The 21,802-nt window shown below is 48.9% G+C and overlaps 1 protein-coding gene across 1 annotated transcript in view; it reads left to right on the plus strand.

The window, feature by feature from the left end:
- Positions 1–21,802, plus strand: part of DNAI4 (dynein axonemal intermediate chain 4) — a 365,428-nt gene that overhangs the window by 231,088 nt on the left and 112,538 nt on the right. Inside the window, exon 11 of the mRNA XM_085600143.1 lies at positions 26–177. Within this exon, the coding sequence (XP_085456269.1) occupies positions 26–177 (152 nt within the window). The remainder of the gene's footprint in view (positions 1–25; positions 178–21,802) is intronic.

Consider the following 21,802-nt stretch of genomic DNA (forward strand, 5'->3'; position numbering starts at 1 on the left):
AAATTCAGTATTTGCACCATTTCAGTGGCCGGAACGAATTTTGCATTGTGAAGCTGGCGTTACAGCATTGGACTTCTCTACATCTAATCCAAACCTCCTAGCAGTTGGGATGTACAACGGCACAGTGGCAATCTACAACGTGCAGAACAATAACTCTATCCCCGTAATGGACAGCAAGTAGGTTTCAGTTCTAATTATTACACTGGATTGAAGGTGCCTAAACTACAATGAATTTAGAAAATGTATGCTTTTTGCCTTGAACTTTCAGAAATGTAAAGTTGTTCTTAACTTCATTAGCCCCTCATCCCTCTCAAATAACTAAAAGACTTACAAACCAGTGTGATGTATCTCACTAGCAACATTTATGGTATGGGGAGGCTACCTCAGACAGAACATTTGGCATTAAAGCAAAACCACTTTATCTTTCATCCCAGTACTTTGGCACTCCATCCCCTCTGTAACCACTCCAGACACCACTTGCTGTCCACTACATCAGGGTTAGATGAATCCCTCCCTAAAATACATGTTAATTACCATTCTTGTCCCCAAATTGTTTGACTGGTCTGGACTGGTAGCTCTAGTTGTCTCCATGACCTCCTGTTATGTTCTGTTATGTAGCACAACAAATATCTTAGGGCATCCTGGTGCTGTACGAGAGGGAGTAAAAAAAGGGGAGAGGAAAGGAGTTAGCAAGAAACGTGAGCAGGAAAATCAAAAGGGAATGATTTAAAAAGACGAGTTTTAAGGTCACTTGTGAACTTTGATGGGCAGACAGTGAATTTGTGTAAGGGAGGCAGATTGTTCCAGAGTTTAGAGACCAGATCAGAAAAAGAGTGGCCACGAGTCAGGCTTGAATATGCAAGGGATGATGAATTGTTTGTCTGAGGCAGACCAGGGAGGCCGAGAGGGAAGGTATGGAGTACACGTATGCATCCAGTAAATTGGACCTGTTTATCGCTTTTGGACCATGGACAGGGCATAAATATTGAGCTCTTGCTTCATGATGGGCAAAAGGATTTAAGATCGGATGGAACTTTGGTGATAGGAGAAAGCCCTAAAATCCGTCTAGCAACTGAATTCTGCATGATTGTAGATGGAGGGAAAGACAGTCTGGAATCCCCAAGTAAACACTGTTTAATCTAGTTTAGTGGTAATTAATGAACGAATTATAGTTTTATGGGTGTCAAGTGAGAAAAATGGGCCAACGGTGCTCAGCATTTTGAGGAGCGGTTCAGCATGTTCTGGATACCTCATTGATTTGTTTTCCAAGGGTGAGTTGGATGTCATTATTGATGCCCAAATCTTTAACCGAGGAGGCAAGGCTCGATGGAGTGCCACCTGGAAATGGTCAAAATCACTTCAGAGATTTGTCAGTGTAAACAAATATTCGGTGTCTCTGTTAAGTTTGAGACAGTTTGAAAATATGACACACTTCCAACGTACTTAAAGTTAAGCGGGTGTTTAATCTTCAGATTAGTTCTGCAGATGCGGTCACCAGTACCTCAACTTCCAGTCCCCCTATTTCCAACCGCCCATCCCCGAATACTTCCAGCATTCCACATCACCCTTCATATTCCATCCCAAGCTAATATCTAACACAGTTGCTCTGTGTCCAGCAGGCAACTGCACTCATACAGGCTTGGAAGCAGGCTAGAACCTGGTTAAGTTAATCTGGGACAGAACTGAAGACTTGAGTATTGACCGCACAGGGCAAGGTGTTACATCCAAAAGAGCAGCTGAATTAAGCTTATGGGAATAGATAAACGTTAAACAGGATGTGTATTGGGTATTTTTACCATTTGCAATTAATACCAGAGAGTAGACTGTGGATTAGCCCTATTCAACAATTGCCTTGTTTGATTGCCCTCCAAAAGCAATGCCAATCACATCTTGGACCAGCTCGTAGAGTATTTCAGTCTCACCATTGAATATATTATTCTGCCTCTTATAGAGTACTTCATTTGCAATGGATGAGGAGAAGCTTTGTATTCAGCATCTGGCAGGGTCTATTTAGTAAATGTGAGCCAATGGTGAGTGAAGAATCTTGGGAAAAAGACTTCACCCACTATAAGCAACACATTTTGCATGATAAACAAATTCTTACTTGGAATATCATCTTGAACAAGAATTTAAATGCATTATATTTTCAAAGGACTATTTTTAAAGAAATTTTTTTTTGTGAAGTAATCTTTTAGAAGATGAAATTAGTTATTTTATTTAAAACATGTCAGGGCAACTGTTATAGTGTATTTACATGCACACCTAGCTCATAATTCACATACACATTTATTTTATAATGAAGCTTTTTACATGGACACTGGTGAACAAGGTAAGCTTGCAGGTAGCATGCTGCTGCTCTGCCCCTCACTCCATTCCCTTTGCTGTCATCAATTCTGTCCATTGTGATGTGTAGGAAGGTGGAGTATTATGTGGTAATGCTGTTTAAGCTTCACCATTCGATGCGCCCACAATATCCAAAAGATGGTCCTTGGTTTCACAAATATAAATCCTTAGCTCAGTCCTGGTAGAGTGGCAATTAGCAGTCAGGCTTTACTGGAGGAGCAAGCATTTAGGGGTGGGTGAAATTCGCTGAGTTTTACTCCGTGGAATTCTGCAGAGTTACATAGAAGGCCTACGAGATTCCGTGAAGTTTCGCGAACCAGGAAAGTTGGTGGGTGTCAGACTAACATGGGAAGGAAGACAGACAAGACGTTCTTATAGAGGCCAGAAAGCTACAAAGAGACGGGATATTTTAAAGTCCTTAACACATACAGGCATTTTTGGCCACATTCATCATGGTTGCGCTGCAACATACGGCAGTGAGCACCACTTTCTGCGGTTAGGAAATTTGGTAACTTTTGCTTTTTGAATCTTAGATAATTCCAATTTTACAGCAGAAGCTGCAGACCCAAACTACCTATGTGCAGACACTGCATGCTTGCAGCCCCTTCTCCCTCCATAAGTGAATGATGGTCGAGGTGCACCTCAGCACTGACAAGGAGCCGCGTGGTTCTGTTCGGTCCACAGCTGTTCATGTCTCTAAAAATCAGCTGAGTCCCATAATTTTAGAACCTGACACACCTGTTCATGCTTCCCCCACCCACAGGAACACCAAGCCTAAGCAAAGTTATACTATAATAATCTCGGTGATGTTTTCGGTCTCTGAATAACGAACGGTGGAGTGGAACGTTCCACGTTTACATTTAGGAGACTAATAGTGACACAGATCTTCGCAGCAGGACCTCACTCACCTGCTTTCTCAGCAGACTCGGGCTGCACTTCGGCATTATCGTGCTTAGAAACACCCTCACAAAGGGATTAAGAGTGCTTGAAAACATGTTCCCCTTCTCTTAGAAACATGCTCAGTAATCCAGGCAAGACTGACCCACCCCTGTAGATGTTCTGTAAAGTTTGATAAAATGAGGAACATTAGGTTGTAGAATAGTTAATGTGCTGTTGCATGCAAGGACTCAGTTGTGTTGTACATTATACAGATTTTCAGTTTTTTGTCTTATGTGGCTGTGCATAGCCGAGAAGCTGATGTTGAATGCCCTGAGAGTAAACAGTCCTGTAGGCACTGACTAGCAGAGACCCATGGGGAGAGGTCATAGGGCACATGGAAAGAATTCCCCTTTCCACTCAGAGCAAGAAACTTAATAGTACAAACTCGTTTTTATGTAGCACTTCATACAAAGTGCCTCCGATTTCTAAGCATTGTTAATAATGTGTTGCTAATACTCAATGTTGCAACTAAAAGAAGATTAGAATCTTGAGCTGGTTGGGACTGAAGCTAGATCACAGCAGATGTCAGCTGTGAGCGTGTAATATACTGAGGCATCTTGCCAGCATTTTTACTCAGGGCAGGCACTTGGCACTCACCACCAAATTGAAGTAAACTTCAGTTTGGTGACAAGTCCTTGCCCTGCATGGAGGCCAGCTATGTGGGAGATAAACCCAGCTGGGATATATTGCCTACGAGGGCACTAACTAGAAGTTTCACAGCTAACTGGTAACGGCATTACAACGTGTCCTGCAGAACCTCAGCCATTCGCTGGGCAACCACTAGAAATCTGCAGGCAGTGAGTACAGTTTTGAACCCAATTTATTTTAATGGGGGTGCCTGCAGGTTTGCTGACAATGGGAGCAGAGCACGAGCCGTATCGGCATTACGGTCAGTGCGAGGGAGATCAGCGCACAACTTTCATCATGTGCAGTCTTGGTTTACATCAGCGCCTAGCCCTGCTTCCCCTCCTCACCTGCCCTCTCCAAATCTGCTCCAACTGGCTGGCCTGTCACGGCTTACCCCAGGTGGTGGCAGCATCTCTAATGGAGGTCTCTCCAGCAGTGCACACGCACCGCCCAGTCCTCTGCTCTAAAACCTGAGCTTCCACTGCCGTACACCAACATCGCCAAGAGGCTAAAACACAATTCTCATTGAAAACAGACCTAAACAAGCACAAGTTCTACAAAAAAAGGCCTAAGAAGCTCCTCACTTCGCAATAGTGAAAATATGACTGAAGGTAAGGGACGGTTGCCGATAAACTCTGCTGCGCAGCAGGTTAGTGGGGTTTTTGCCAAACTCCGCGCTCTAATCAGAGCACAGAGTGGCAAAACCCTGAAAACTCTTCCGGCAGAGTGGAATTTATCACCCACGCCTACATGTGTTAAGCATTTCAGAATACCAACAAGTACAAAAAGTAATTGGCCTTGACTCGAAAGAAATCTGACTCCAATTTATAAAGATAAAGCAGATTTGTATATAAATGTAGACACCAAAATTAAGTAAATCAGATTAGTATAAGCAGAGTTAGGAATTTTAGAAGCCTCTCCAACTATGTGCAAGCGATTTGCTCACATACCAGTCATTGTACGTTAATCAATGCGAGATCGCTGATAAAAAATAAAACTGAATTTGCTGATTTTATTAGAGTCCAAAATGTTGGATCTAGCATTTATCACAGAAACTTGGGCCAACGCTACCTCAGGCCCTGATTATATATCTGCGATGCCAGCTGGCTATGCCATCTTTAGTTTGGATCCCAGGGAGAAAAGAGGCAGAGGCTTTACTGCAATATTTCGCGACCACCTTATGCCACCTTTCAAGTGCTCCCTTCAACTTTTGAATGTGAAGCTCTCTTTTTTAAAATTTAACTTAATAAAAACTACTCTTTTAATAGCCTACTCATCAATCATCCTACAGGCCCCATAACAGCCTCATGCTTTTAGTCAGTTAATGGAAATGAAGGTAAACTTTACAGACTTCACGGTCCTTGGGGACTTTAATTTCTATTAGGAAAACACTCTGGATAAAGACTCTGAACATTTCATTGATATGATGGCCTAGTTAAGCAGGCCAAGTGTCCCACTCATTTGGCAGGTCATTTACTTGATGGCATTTTCTCTGATAATCCTTTCCTTCAAACTACCACATATCTTCCCTCTCATATGGTCTTATCAAATCCTTTCGCTTTTCAGTGGTATCCTATGCCGATGATACCCAGATTGTGGTCTCAGTGGCTAGCTACCCTGAGGACAGTGCACTTAGATTACATGATTGTATGTCACAGATTGACAGATGGATGAACGAAAATTGTCTGAAATTAAACTCTGGTAAAACCGAGGTTCTGCTATTTGGAAAGAACACTTCCTTTTCGTCACCTAGTTGTTGGCCACAGGAACTTGCCAATCTACTTTTACCTGTAATGAAAGTCAAGAAATTAGGGATACTATTTGATAGCAAACTATCATTCGAAAATCAGATAAATGCCGTCACATCCTCCTCCTTTTTCACCTTGAAGGTACTTAGGAAAGTGTTTTCTTTCATCCCTCAGGAGCTGCAGAAAACTGTAGTTTCTGATGGATAAATCTGCCTGTGGATTTCTCACATTTTGAATGACTTTTTTCCAAGCTCTCCCACGTCGACGGGGACGTCACAATGTCACGGCCCGCTCGCGACTCTGTGTGATGTCATCAGAGCCATAAGAAGACCTCGTCGGCGTGCTGACGTCAGTTCCCTTTTTTCTGCACTGTCGACACATAACTGTTTTTCTAGGACCCTCCATTTCTTTGTAGGTTAACATTGTTACAGTTGATCTGTAATTGTAGCAGTGCAATGGCTACACAGAAAAAGGCAGAGTTCAAACCTTGTAGGGAATGTGGGGGACATATGTCCATCACAGATCCCCATGATGATTGCCTTTGGTGCCTGTCGTTGGACCACAATGTTGAGGGAATGAATGCAAATGATTCCGAAGGCCCTCAAGGAGAGGGAGGCAAAACTTTTCATGGCTCGGGCAAAGAAGCAGAAGAGAGGTCGGTAGAGGACAAAGTCGAGGTCGAAGTCACCTACTCCACACACCTCAAAGTCACTGAGGAAACATAAGAAAAAGTGATGTCATAGTTTCAAGCGTCGCATTTCTAAAGACAAGTCGCCGAGGTCTGGGTCTCCAGGTCTTCGGCATCGTAGGAAGGATGACATCTCTCCTTCTCCTTCACCGCAGGTGACTCTCCGGCACTCATTGAAAAGAGTCCCTTGCCTCCGGCCACTCTGCCCCTGGCATCCCCAGTGCCACAGCCAGAACTAGCCTTGTGACCTCGAACGGTTCCAGATCAGGTGGGTCAGGCTCCGTAACCACCTTTTGCGGCTCCAGGTGCGGATCCTTCGCATTTTCTAAATGCAATGTACTGCATGTTTGCCAGGGTGGTTAATCCATCCAGTGCACCTGGTGGCCCCATGGGGCCGCTTTTCTTTAACATGGGCATACCCCATCATTATGCCCAGGCACCCTTTATGCCTTTTATGCCAATTACTCCAACTTGGCCTCTCCCGATGCCGAGATTCTCAGCGCAGATCCCATCTCAGGAAAGGATGGACTTTTCTCCAGCGCCATCGGGCTCCGGTCTGGCGCTGTCTCAACTTCGTATGGCTCCTCTATCCACTCATGAAGGGCCTCCATCGGTGCCGGCTCCGAAGTCACAGGTGCCGCGGCGGCATCTCCGACACCGATACCACAGATACGATCGAGGAGGGATGCTCAGAAGCTTCTGGAAGAGGAGGAATTCCAGAAGTACCAGGAGAAAGTGGAGGAATGGGAGGTACTGGATCCCATGAATGTTTTTGAAGGGCTTCAAGAAGCTAGTGGGCTGGACACATCGCAAGAGTGGGAACTCGCTTCTTCCAAAGATCGTCCTTCTCACAAGGTTTCTTCCTACCACTCCATTATAAGGAAGGCTGCTGACCTTCTGGATTTACAGTTGCCTACTGCAGAGGTCAAATCGAACATTTTGACGGAGGTTCTGCACTCCCCTTCATCAGTGGTGGAACCTTTGCTTCCGTTCAATGAAGCCTTGGTGGATCCCATCTTAGATGTTTGGCAGAAGCAATACAATGTTGCGCCTGGGGATCCAGCTTTTTTGTCAACACACCCTTCACCTGAAAGCTTGGTGGTTTAAGCTTCATGTTCTTCGAAACAATCCTCAGGTTCCTTTCCCTCCACACCGGGGGATAGGGATACAAAGAGGCTCGAACAGTCTGCTAAGAAGGTATTTTATTGGCCAGTATGGCTTTGAAGTCGATTAACACTACATGCCTGTTGGGATGCTACATCCATGATTTGATGTGATTCCTAAACTGCCAGAGGAAACTATCACCCCATCTCATTGCTTCCTGTCCCAGCTAAAATCTTGGAAACCTATCTAAACTCCCATCTTAGTGCTTACCTGAGGGAGCACCAACTCCTTGATAGCTCACAACATGGCTTTAGAAGCCATCACAGTACGGAAACTGCCCTAACTGTGGTATTTAACAACATCCGTACTCAGGTGGACAGAGGGCACATCACGCTGCTAGTTCTACTTGACCTCACCTCAGCTTTTGATACCCTGTTGTCTCTGAGACTGGTTGAGCGTCTCCGAGAGATAGGGATCGGGGGCTCTGCTCTGGGGCTTCTGGCCTCCTTCCTTAGTGACCGGGTTCAGACTGTGAAATTTGGCCAATTCTACTCGGCCTCTAATTCCATGTCTTGTGGGGTTCCTCAGGGCTCTTCCCTGAGCCCTAATATTTTTAATATTTATGTGGCCCTGCTTGCCAAAGTGGTGAGGTCCTTCGGGATGGAGGTGTTATCCTATGCGGACGGCACCCAAATCATGGTGTCCATCACTCATAATATCAAAGACTCAGCCTATAACTTCAGGAATTGTATGCCGGCAGTATCCTCCTGGATGACGGCCAATTTCTTAAAATTGAATGGGGAGAAGACGGAGGTCTTGATTTTCAGCAGTAAACTGGACATTTGGTCCTGCGACTGGTGGCCGGACTCACTTGGTGCCTGTCCTTGCCTGGTATCCTATGGGAAAAACCTAGGGATCTTAGTGGACACTTCACTTTCCTTGAGCAGGCAGGTCAAAAGGACAGACTGGACTATTGTAATGCCATGTATTTGGCCATTAATAAAGGACTGGTGCGACGTTTGCAGCTGGTGCAGAATGCTGCGGCCAGACTGGTGATGAGTCTTCCTAAATTTCACTCAGTTTTGGCCTCTCTCAGGATGCTACACTGGCTTCCTTTGGAGCGCAGAATCCTCTTCAAGACGCTTTGCCTAACTCATAATGCCTTTTATGGCACATGCCCTGAGGGTATCAAGGCAATTCTTCATCGCTATGTTCCAACTAGACAGCTTTGGTCTGGAGATAAGAATCTGTTAATAGTACCCAGATTTAACAAGGCTAGATGGGGAGGTAGAGCCTTTTTGACTGTTGCTGCCAAGTTGTGGAACTCCCTTCCGGAAGAGCTTTCGGGTCAGGTGTCACATTCGCTCTTTCCTAAAGCCTTGAAAACCTGGCTTTTTTCGCAGATCTCAGTTTAAGCATGCCCATTAGTTCCGTAATAGTCCCTTGACGCCCTTGGGCTAAGTTTTAGCGCTTTATAAATTTTATATTCATTCATTCATTCATGTCCAGGACCACTTTGCGAAGGTACTGTCAGACATTCAAGCTTCAGCCCATCAGGTGATTCGGTCTGGTCTTGATACAGCTGACTCTGTTGCTAGGGTGATGGGCTCATCGATGTTAACTAGGAGGCACGTCTGGCTGAGAGGATCAGGATTCTCTCCAGATGTTCAGGCCATACTGTTGGATCTTTCCTTGGATCGCTCCAGACTCTTTGGGACAAAAGCAGACTCTGCTCTGCAACGTTTTAAAGATAGTAGGGCTACCGCTAGATCCTTAGGCTTGCAATCCCAGCCTAGGGGTTTTGGATACCAGAGTTTTTGGGGCTTAGGGAAGGCTGCTCCATTTCGGCCCAGACAGCAGCAGCAAGAGCAGTAGCAACAACAGAACCCGCTGTATAGAACATACAGAGGGAAGGGAAGAGGCCGTCTACAAGGGTCTGCTCACCAAATAGTCTCCTCCTCCTCTCCTGTTCCCCCAACTGACTACGCAGGGAAGCAGCTCTAGATCTCCCATCTTGGAGCATGTTGGACCCGTGGGAGGTCGGGTGTCCAATTTTCTACAAAATTGGAAATCTGTTACGTTTGGGTTTTAAATCTTGTAGAAAATGGGTATGCCCTTCCTTTCAGGCAGTTTTCCCCTCCTTTCCCTCCTGACCAGGGCTAGTGTTCGGAGGACTATCCGTTCCTCCTGCAACAAGAGGTCCTGTCCTTACCACAAAAAGGTTCAATAGAGGTTGTTCTGGAGCAGGAAAGGGGTCCAGGATGCCACCTCCGGTTTTCCCTACTTCCCAAAAAGGACGGTCGATTGAGAATGATCCAGGTCCTCATGGTCTTGAATTTTTGCCTCAAACAGGATAAATGTAAGATATTGACCTTAGCTCAGGTTCTTCTGGCGCTGCAGCAGGAAGACTGGATAGTGTCAATCGATTTACAGGATGCGTATTTCCACATTCCCATCCTGGAGTTGCATCGGAAGTATCTTCGTTTTACGGTGGGGTCTTAACACTACCAGTTTGCGGTCCTCCAGTTCGGTCTTACATACGCACCTCGGGTCTTCACAAAGGTGATGGCAGTGGTAGCAGCACATCTCAGAAGGACAGGGATTCCTGTTTTACCATATCTGGACGACTGGCTGCTCAAGGCAAAGTCACCAAAGAGGGTGCTTCATCATCTGCAAGTAACAACGCGGCTGTTGTTCGACTTGGGTTTTTTTGATAAATGTACCCAAGTCTCTCCTGGTGTCCTCTCAGCACAACCTGTTCATAAGGACAATACTGGACACTTCTGTGAGTCGTGCTTTTCCGCTTCCACAGAGGATTCTAGACATCCAAGCTATGATTCCAATGTTTCAAAATGGAGCGGCTGTTCCAGTCCTGAAGATTCTGTGCCTTCTCGCTCTGTTCGCTTCCTGCATACTGTTAGTCAGTCATGCACGCTGGCACATGAGGACACTTCAGTGATGCCATCACAGGCAGTGATTTCAACACAACAGGATCTCAGGGAGGTGGTCAGAATCTCCAGAGACACTGCAGCGGAGCTGTTATGGTGGAGTGTTTCAGGCAACCTGGCTCAAGGGAAGCAGTTTCGACCTCCTTGGCCACAGTGATAACGGACGCCTCCACTCTGGGGTGGGGTACTCATCTGGGGGATCTGCTGGAGATTAAGGGCATTTGGTCTCCAGAGGAAATATTGCTTCAAATCATCTTCTGGAATTGCGTGCGGTATGTTTGGCTTTCAAGGCCTTTCTTCCCTCCCTTCGCGGTCAGTCAGTTCAGGTCCTGATGGACAACACTACTGCGATGTGGTACATAAACAAGCAGGGAGGAGTAGGGTTGTATCTTCTCTGCAGGTAGGCTATGCGACTCTGGTCCTGGGCTCTGGGCCATCAGATTTGTGTAATCGCAAATCATCTGGCCGGGGTGCTAAATGTGCATGCAGACAGTCTCAGTCGACAGTTTAGTAGCGTCTTTATCCAGAGGTGGTCCGTCACATTTTCAGGATGTGGGGGTTTCCTCGGTTGGAGCGGTTTGCCACTCATGAGAACACGCACCACCCGTTGTTCTGCAGTCTCCAGTATCCGATGCGGGGAGCATTGGGGGTGGGGGGTGCATTTCAGTTAGATTGGAGCTCACACCTTCTTTACGTGTTCCCTCCAATACCCTTGATTCCTCGGTTCTGAGGAAGCTTCGCCAAGACTGGGTTCAAGTCATATTGATCTCCCTGGATTGGCCTAGAAGGGTGTGGTACCCAAACCTCCTTCACCTCTCATTGCACCCTCCGCTCCATATCCCTCATAGGGCAGACCTCGTCTCGCAGTCGCAGAGGCAGGTTCTACACCCCCACCTCCAGAGCCTGCACCTTCATGCCTGGAGACTGAACAGGGCAACTTGAGTTCTTTCTCTCTCCCACCGAATGTGGTGGATGTTATATTATCGGCCAGAAGACACTCCACCAAATCGGTCTATTCTGGTAGGTGGGCCAAGTTTGTTAAATAGTGTGGAGAGAGAGATCAATTGATCCTTTGCAGGCCCATTTATCTGATATTCTGAGTTTCGCTCTTTCCTTCGCTCAACAGGCTTGTGCTGTAGCAACTATTAAAGGCTACTTGTCTTCCTTGTCGCCCTTTCTTTGCTTACCAGACCAACCCTCTTTGTTTAAGTCCCCTGTAGTCATTGGATTCATTAAGGGTCTCACTAACAGGTTCCCTCCCAATATTTATCATGTCTCAGTGGGATTTATATTTGATACTCCCTATTCTGATGGGGTCCCCCTTTGACCCTATACATAGTTGTCCAATGAGGCTCCTGTCATTCAAGACAATTTTTCTGGTTGAGATTACCTCAGCTAGGAGGGTTAGTGAGCTGCAGCTTCTTAGTTCTAAGCCTCCTTTCACCCCTATTCATGCAGATAAGATGGTTCTTAGGACCAGAGCTGCTTTCCTGCCTAAGGTGGTCACTCCTTTCCACTTAGGGCACTTTATATCCTCCCCCTCACCCTTCTAAGGAGGAGGAGAGACTCCACTGAGAGGACTCGAAGAGGGCGGTCAGTTTCTACCTGGACAGGTCTAAGGACTTCAGGCTGGACAACCAACTCTTCATTAGATATGTGGGTAAAATGAAGGGCAAAGCTGTCCCCAAGCGAACGTTGTCCAGGTGGGTCATCCTCTGCATCAAGTTCTGCTACGCCTTGGCCAAGAAGGAGCCTACTGAAGGTATTCAAGCTCATTCCACTAGAGCAAAGTCTTTTTGACTTTGGCTAGAGGTGTCCCTGTTGTAGACATATCCGCCCTCCTAGAGCATCCCCTGGCTTTAATGATCTCCTCTTAGAGGCTATTACGGACCTCCGCTCAAGGTACAAACGACTCGTAGTGGTGGGCGATTTTAACTATCAATGGGATAAAATACCAAAAGACCCACCCGCCAGCCAATTCGAGTCAATGATGAGCTCGATGGAGCTTCATCAATTGGTCAATGACCCCACCGATCTCAAAGGTCACACCTTAGACCTCATTTGGACCTCGCAACCATGGGCAAGCCTATTGGACATCAGCCCCTGCGCCTGGTCCGACCACTCACTAGTTAGCTGTTGGGTCCAGACGGGAAACCCACTGCCACAACCTCCCCCAGAGTGGAGGAAACTGAGATGCTGGAATAAAATTGAGCCAGAGAAACTAGTGCATGCACACTCTAACTAGGCTCTCAACCCCAAAACCCAAACATAAACAAGGAAACCCCGACCAAGAGTACGAAGCCCTCTCGAACACTCTGTGTAAAGCTTCAGGTCAAGTGGCACCAGAGCGAAGGGACAAAATCAGAGCCAAGGGAAAGGGAGCCCCCTGGTTTAATGAGAATCTGAGAGAAAAGAAGCAAAGCCTCCACCTAGCGGAGAGGCAGTGGTGAAAAAACTATGACACAGCTACACTAGCAATATATAAAACCCACTTACCTCCTATAAAAAAGCCATCCTAAACAGGAAAGCAGAATATTATGAGGCAAGAATTACAGAGGCGGCAAACAAACAAAAAGAAACGTTCCGAATACTAAATGAACTTAGCCACAAAACTGAACCTAAATCGGCAACTGCGAGCATAGATTGCAAGGCATTCCAGTCCTTCTTTTTTTTTAAAATTAGGGACATCATCTCACAGATTGATAACACCACTATCACTCAGAGCCCTCCAGTGCAGCATCAGGCTCCCTCCCAGCCCCGGAAGCAACTCACCAACTTCCCTTACCTGGACTCAGCCACCCTAACCTCACTAATGAACCGCACCAAATCAGGCTCACCTGCAGACCCCTGCCCCCGAGGATATTTCGAATGGCCCTCCCAGGGATGGAAAGTCAGATTCTCCAGGTATTAAACCACTCCCGGGAGATGGGCTCTCTACCATCCATTTTGAAAGATGCCAGAGTAACCCCCCTGCTAAAAAAAACAGGAGCTGATGACACTAATTTAAAGAACTATAGGCCTATCTCCCAACTACCATTTTTAGCAAAGGTCATAGAACAACACGTTCTTGAAACACTCTTGACCTTCTTGGAGGACAACCAGCTACTCCAAGCACAACAGGCGGGTTTCGAGCCCACCACAGCATGGAGTTGGTGATGCTGTCTGTACTCGACGACCTCAGAACCATGGCCGACAACAAAATTCTGAGTGCCCTGATTTTATTAGACCTATCAGCGGCATTCAATACGATCAGCCATAAACAACTACTGACCCGTATCTCCAACTTGGGCATAGGTGGAGGAGCACACAAATGGCTAGAATCATTCCTGTCTGGTAGGTCACAGAGGATGCAGCTGGGGGAGCAGGTATCGGATAGGGGCTTCCTCAACTGCGGAGTCCAGGGCTCTGCACTATCCTCGCTCCTCTTTAATATATACCTACAGCCCCTGGTAGCAGCCCCAGCCCGTATGGACTGCCATATCTTCAACTACGCGGATGACACTCAACTCATCCTTAAGATTGACAACTCTACCTACTCCCAGGAGCTGGTGCAAAACATCCTAAAATTAATAGTGAATTGGATGACAACAAATTCACCAAAAATCAACCAGATAAAACTGAAATCCTGGTGATCCCAACAAAAAACAACCCTTGGAACGATCTCTTCTGGCCCCAAGACCTGGGCAACACCCCCACACCTGCACCAGTCGTGAAAAGTCTGGGCATTAAAATAGACTCCCAACTATCCATGGCCAACCAAGTCACCACAGTGGTCGGAACCTGTATAGGGCTTATGAGACAGCTACGAAAGCTCGTCCCTATCCTCTCAAAAACATCTCTTCAGTTGATTGTATCAGCCACAATTGTCTCCCGACTGGATTACTGGAATGCCCTCTTGTTAGACCTGTCAGCCCTTTGGGTGGTCCCTCCTCATCATTATTTATTTTGTCCCACTTTTGCCTCAAACCCTGTTAGTATTTTTCCTTTTTGGGAACCACCAGACTTTTTCGTATTGATGCAGATTCAGGGAGCCATTTTATCTACCCCTGGAACTTCTGTCTGAGGGCCTGGAGCACAAAATGGTGGCCACCTGTGACATCATCAGAACCCACTGGAACCTACTAGAACCTTCTGCAACATTCTGGAACCCTGTGACAGTTGGAGGCGGTTTGGAATGTTGGGAAGCTAAGCCAGAGTTGACAGTTGGAGCTGGCAGTTGGCACCTGACTGGTGAAGAGAGAGGAGCAGAAACCTGAAGGAGGAAGGAGTGAGGCAGCAGGGGTGGAAACTTGTGCCTGGAATGGGGTCCATAAACCCACCCTTGATACTAGTCCCTACTGACTGAGCCCAGCCTGGAGCCCTGTGTGGGACAAAGCAAGAAAAACCATCTTAAGGACCTGGACAGCAGGAACAGGCCTTAGAAGTAAAGAAAAGCAAGAATCTGACCTTTTTATTGGTTTCCCGGGAGTCCGACGTCGAGAAGCCTGAGACCTGGAGCCCGAGGTGGAGAAGCGGCGCTGACTGGAAAGCAGATGTCGTACCCGGAGCCGCCAGAGGTCGAGAGAGGGCGCCGACGGAGGTCGTGGAGAGTACCAGAGGTCGAGGAGGAAGTCACCCGAGGTCGAATGAGCGGCGTCGACGGGGGAGTGAAGTCCGCCCTCCGGAGTCGCCGGAGACCGAGGTGAAGCGTGCCGGAGGTCGGGAGTGGAGATCGCACTCCGGAGTCGCCAGAACCTGAAGAGAATCGTGCCGGAGGTCGGGAGTGGAGGTCGCACTCCGGAGTCGCCGGAACCTGAGGAAAGGAGCACCGGAGGTCGGGAGTGGAGATCTGACTCCGGAGCCGTCGGAAGTCGACATCGAGCCAAGACAGCCCGACGTCATCGAACTGGAGGTCGACATCGAGCCGAGGCCGCCGACATCGAACCGGAGCCGCCTATCGACGTCGTCAAGAACTGACATTGCGCCGAGGCCACCGACATCGAACCGGAGCCGCCTCACGGCGTCGACACGACTCCAGCGGAATCGGAGCTTCATAAAAAGGGCAGTAAGTGGAATAGAGGGCGCCTAAGGCCCTGTGGAGCCCTGAGAGACTAACCTAGGGTGCTGGATCCAGCTTGATTGTGCCAGGGGTGAGCTGAGACTAATACAGAGGGGTTGTGTAGTGTGGGAGAGACAGATCTCTAGATTCCCCCTTTATCTACCTCAGTTTAGGCCTCAGCCTTGCCCAAGCCAGGGAGTATACCCCTCAGGTCATCCAAATCTTTACAAGCTGGGATTGGGTCAAATCATCCCATAGTACCTCAGGAATGTGAACTGATATACAAGTGTCACTGTTGGCTTTTATTATTTATTGAGAGCACTGTATTTATTGTATTTATCCTATTTATTGCCTCACAGTATTTATTGTTTCACAATATTTATTGTCGTACAGTATTTATTGCCTCATAATATTTAATTGCCTGTAATGTAATGCACTTATATTTATGCCTTGATTATTTATGATCTACCTTATTTATTGAATCGTTAAGACAGTATTTATTTGATGTACCCTTCCACAGAAAAAGCCTTGTGTACTGTGATTGTATTATTATTTATTTAATCAGCAACTAAGAGAAAAGAAGATAAAGAGATATATTTTCAGTATAATTTTTAAGGTGTAGTGTCGTTTTTGGAACGGATGCACGCATGGTTAATGTGTGGGTATTGCGTATGCTTAACACGGTGCCTGACCCCTGACCACTCGAGCCAAGCTACCACAGTGTATGTCTGGAAAGATCCCGTTACCACCACCCTTTCCGGTGTGGGAGTGGGGTTTTTCTAACATAATTGGTGTTCAGCGGCGGGATTGAGCTGTGCCTACGCATACTCAACAATAACTGTGGGTAGTCCATAGGCCTACACCTGGAGTTTTCTCAAAGCGGCCTTCCTAATTGTGAGTTTTTGTTTTTTCCAAATTTACTCTGGTGGTGGGAGGAGGTATTATTAAAGGTACCCCCCTGCATTGCTTCTGTAAAAACCTGTCTTCTGTTCTGAGTGGGCAAAATGGAGTTTGTGCTAGAAGACCTGGAAACCTATACTGTGGCCCAACTCAAGGAGTTTTGTCAGCGGGAGGGGGTGTATTGTCCCCCAGGAGCAAAGAAGGGTGCACTCCAAACCAGCTTAAGGGCTTGGGGGGAGGCACGACGAGAAAGCAAGGCTGAGCAGGAAGACAGGGATGGAGAGCCTGACAGCGAGGGGGCTGGGATGTACCAACCTGAGGTGGGGAACCTAGTAGCGGGGCCCAGAACCATTTCCAGGAAGGGCAGCAGTGCCTCTAGCGGTGGCTTGTCTGAAGTGGAGTTAACAGACCGGAGGGAGAAAAGACAGCTCACATGGGACTTAGCAAGGCTGGAGAAAGAGAAGGAGGAACAGAGGATGGCTCATGAGCTAAGGCTGAAAGAGATAGATCATCAGATCCTAAGAGTCGGGGCACACACTGTTCCTAATGGTGGCAGCAAAGACCAAGAAAGAGAGTTCACTAGGGAACCCAAACCCTACCTGCCAAAGGACATAGTAGCTAGCTATGGAGTGGGCGACGATATTGCCAAGTGGCTAGCGGCCTATGAGGTCTCGTTATGGGCCCATGGGGTTCCAGAGAAGTACTGGGGAGGGGGATTGTACAGGTACATGCCTCCAGCTGGTAGGGATGCTTTATTGGCCCTAGAGGAGCATGAGCAGACCCACTACCCCACCATGAAGGTGGCGCTCATAAGAAAGTTTGGACTAACACCCGAAAAGTACAGACAGAAGTTCCGGGGTAGTCACAAACTGGGCACACAGAATTGGGTGGACTTCCTGGACTATGCAAAGAAGGCACTAGAGGGTTGGGTTCAGGGCAGTGAAGTGAGGAACTACGAGGGGTTGTTTGATTTAGTACTGAAGGAACACCTGCTCGAAAAATGTTTCCCTGAACTGCGTCAACACCTGGTGGATAGCAAGCTGACCAATCCCCGGAAGCTTGCTGAGGAGGCGGACATTTGGGCTAGTACCCGGGTGTCCACAAGGGGGACTGGAGGGGATACTCAAAAGGCCGGACAGGGCGCCCCCCAGAAGAAAGAGGGAGGGGAAAAGAAAAAGGAGTTCTCCAAAGGCCCCCAAAATAACTTCCAAGGGAAGGGAACAGGATTCACCCCTAGGGCTAACCCACCCAGAAACCCTAATCCTGGCCAGAGTCAGCAGCCAAGGGTTGTCCATTGCTACGAGTGCGGTGGCGTTGGACACTACAAGGGAGATGCGAAGTGCCCGAAACGACCACCCCCTCCCATTGGAGGAAAGACCCCCGGAGTAGCTAGTGCAGTGCTCGGGGAGGAGATGCCCTTAATTAAGGGAAGGGAGTGGGCGGGTGTCACTTTAGTGTCCCTGGGAGAACGGGAGATGGTTCCTAAGATCCAGGTGCCCGCAAATACCGTAAAGTATGGGCAGTGGGTCACCATCAACGGCCAAAGAGGGGAGGCTCTGAGAGACACAGGAGCCAGTATGACTATGGTACGTAGCCAACTGGTGTCTCCAGAGCAGGTAATTCCCGATGTACTCCACCCAGCCGCGATGGCTGACGGCAGAACAGGCCACTATCCGGTGGCCGAGGTTCCCTTTGAATGGGAGGGGGTTGCAGGTTCACTTCGAGTTGCCGTAAGCCCTGCCGTGCCAGTCGATTGTCTACTGGGGAATGACATGGAGCACAATGCTTGGAAGGAGGTGGAATACCGGACTCATACTGAGATGCTGGGTACACCTGACTGGGCCTGTGTGAGCACAAGGTCTGCGACTACACGGAGAGGGAGTTCGTTTCGGCTGGAGCCTGGAACAAAGGCCCAGCCAGCTGCCAGTCAAGGGAAGAACCGAGGACAGGAGGAGCCTGCCTCGGCGTCCACACCCCGTAGGACGGATAGGCCACCGGAGGTGGTGGACCAGGAGTCTGCGGTGGGGGATGTCACCGAACTGGAGGACCTACCCATCCCGGCCGAGTGGCACGTGGAGGGAGGCCCGTCCAGGGAGGAATTCTGCCAGGGCCAGAGGGAGTGCCCTACCCTTGAGGGGCTGAGGCGACAGGCCAAAGCCCAGGCAGCAGGGAACGTTGAAGGGAACTACAGTGTTTACTGGGAGGATGGCCTCCTCTACAGTGAACCCAAGGCACCCCTACATGGATCGTCACGAGCCTTGGTAGTCCCTCAACGTTATCGAGCCTTCCTTCTGGAGTTGGCTCACGAGATCCCCTTGGCAGGACACTTGGGGCAAGACAAGACCTTCGCCCGTCTTGTCCCACACTTTTATTGGCCTCAGATGAAAGTGTCGTCCGACACCTACTGCCGGACATGTGTGTCTTGCCAAGCCAGTGGGAAAACAGGGGTGAAGCTGAAAGCTCCCCTGGAACCACTTCCTGTCGTTAGCACCCCCTTTGAAAGGGTGGGCATCGACATTGTGGGTCCGTTAGATCCGCCAACGTCAGCTGGTCACAGGTTTATCCTGGTCCTGGTGGATCATGCCACACGGTACCCAGAGGCAATACCTCTGAGGACCATAACAGCACCTGTTGTGGCTAGGGCCCTGATGGGAATCTTTACCCGAGTGGGTTTTCCCAAGGAAGTTGTGTCCGACAGGGGGACCAACTTCATGTCAGCGTACATGCGGGCCATGTGGAAGGAGTGTGGAGTGACCTACCGGTTCACCACTCCTTACCACCCCCAGACCAATGGTCTGGTGGAGAGGTTTAACAAAACCTTGAAAGGCATGATCAGAAGTCTGCCTGAAAGCCTGCGGAGGAAATGGGACGTCCTCCTACCCTGTCTACTCTTTTCTACAGGGAAGTGCCACAGAAGGGAGTGGGCTTCAGCCCCTTCGAGCTTTTGTACGGGCACCCTGTACGTGGACCTCTCAACCTGGTGAAAGACGGATGGGAAAGAACTCCCAGAAAGCTTCCCCAGGATGTGGTGAGCTACATGCTGGCCTTCCGGAGCCAAATGGCTAAGTTGTGGAAGCAAGCTTCTGACAACTTGGAGGCCAGCCAAGCAGTAATGAAGGCGTGGTATGACCACAACGCTCACCCGGTGGAGTTGGAGCCTGGCCAGAAGGCGTGGGTGATCGAACCGGGAGAGCTTAGCGCCCTCCAGGATCCCTGGTCAGGACCCTTTGAGGTGTTGGAGAAGAAGGGTAAGGCTACCTACTTGGTGGATCTTAAAACCCCTCGTCAGCCCCTACGGGTGCTGCATGCCAACCGCCTCAAACCCCACCACGAGAGGCCCGAAGTCATCTTGATGATGGTGACTGACGGAGCAGAGGACGTGGAAAGCGAGCCTCTCCCCGATTTGTTTGCGTCTCAAGAGAAGGATGGGTCGGTGGAGGGAGTGATTCTCTCCCCATCTCTAACTCCTGAACAGCAGGAGGACTGCCGCCAGGTCCTGGGACAGTACTCTTCGTTGTTCTCCCTTGTTCCGAGTAGGACTCACCTGTGCGTCCATGACGTGGACACAGGAGACAGCCCACCTGTGAAGTCCAAGATCTACCGGATGTCAGACAAGGTGAAGGCCAGCATTAACAGTGAAGTCACTAAGATGCTGGAGCTAGGAGTGATCGAACCTTCTAGCAGCCCCTGGTCCAGTCCGGTGATACTAGTACCAAAAGCCGCACCACCGGGTGGCCAACCGTAACTGAGGTTCTGTGTGGACTACCGGGGACTGAATTCAGTAACCAAAACTGATGCTCATCCGATCCCTAGGGCGGATGAATTGATTGACCGGCTGGGAGCTGCCCAATATCTGAGTACCTTTGACCTTACTTCTGGGTACTGGCAGATCTCTTTGACTGATGGAGCAAGGGAAAGGTCAGCCTTCTCCACGCCCAATGGCCACTACCAGTTCTGTGTGATGCCCTTTGGGCTCAAGAACGCACCTGCCACGTTTCAGCGCCTGGTAAACCAGATCCTCACCGGAATGGAGAGTTTCTCTGCTGCTTATCTGGATGACATAGCCGTCTTCAGAAACAGCTGGGAGGATCACTTGCGTCACCTGCAAGCTGTTCTCCAGGCCCTGAGACAAGCTGGATTGACGATCAAGGCCAGCAAGTGCCAGATCGGGCAGGGGTCGGTAGTGTACCTTGGACACTTGGTGGATAGGGGAGCGGTGCAACCCCTCCAGGCGAAGATCGAGGCCATCATGGCCTGGGAACCCCCCCAAGACCCAGACTGAGGTCCGAGCTTTTTTGGGCCTCACGGGATATTACCGCCGCTTCGTGAAGGGGTACGGTACCATCGTAGCCCCCCTCACGGAGCTCACGTCCAAGAAACAACCTCGACGGGTAGTCTGGACGGAGGCTTGTCAGCAGGCCTTTGTGAAGCTGAAGCAAGCCATGTGCGAGGCCCCGGTCTTAAGGGCCCCAGACTTTTCCAAGGAGTTCATTGTCCAGACGGATGCATCAGAACATGGCATTGGGGCAGTGTTATCGCAACTCAATGAAGAGGGTCTGGATCAACCCGTGGTCTTCCTATCCCGGAGACTACTTCCCAAGGAACAGAAGTGGAGTGCAATAGAGCGTGAAGCCTTTGCAGTGGTATGGGCTCTGAAGAAGTTGCGGCCATACCTGTTTGGCTCGCACTTCCTGGTTCAGACCGACCACAGACCCCTTCGTTGGCTGATGCAGATGAAGGGGGAGAATCCCAAGTTGTTGAGGTGGTCTATCTCCCTACAGGGAATGGACTTTCAGGTGGAACATCGGCCTGGAGTGGACCACGCCAATGCAGGCGGTCTCTCAAGGTATTTCCGCCTTAGTGATGAGAACTCCCAAGGGGTTGGGTAGCTCTCCCCACTTTCAGCTGGGGGGGACGCGTGTTAGACCTGTCAGCCCTTTGGGTGGTCCCTCCTCATCATTATTTATTTTGTCCCACTTTTGCCTCAAACCCTGTTAGTATTTTTCCTTTTTGGGAACCACCAGACTTTTTCGTATTGATGCAGATTCAGGGAGCTATTTTATCTACCCCTGGAACTTCTGTCTGAGGGCCTGGAGCACAAAATGGTGGCCACCTGTGACATCATCAGAACCCACTGGAACCTACTAGAACCTTCTGCAACATTCTGGAACCCTGTGACAGTTGGAGGCGGTTTGGAATGTTGGGAAGCTAAGCCAGAGTTGACAGTTGGAGCTGACAGTTGGCACCTGACTGGTGAAGAGAGAGGAGCAGAAACCTGAAGGAGGAAGGAGTGAGGCAGCAGGGGTGGAAACTTGTGCCTGGAGTGGGGTCCATAAACCCACCCTTGATACTAGTCCCTACTGACTGAGCCCAGCCTGGAGCCCTGTGTGGGAAAAAGCAAGAAAAACCATCTTAAGGACCTGGACAGCAGGAACAGGCCTTAGAAGTAAAGAAAAGCAAGAATCTG

This window comes from Triturus cristatus, chromosome 4_2 (assembly GCF_964204655.1).
Source record: "Triturus cristatus chromosome 4_2, aTriCri1.1, whole genome shotgun sequence".
NCBI lineage: Eukaryota > Metazoa > Chordata > Amphibia > Caudata > Salamandridae > Triturus > Triturus cristatus.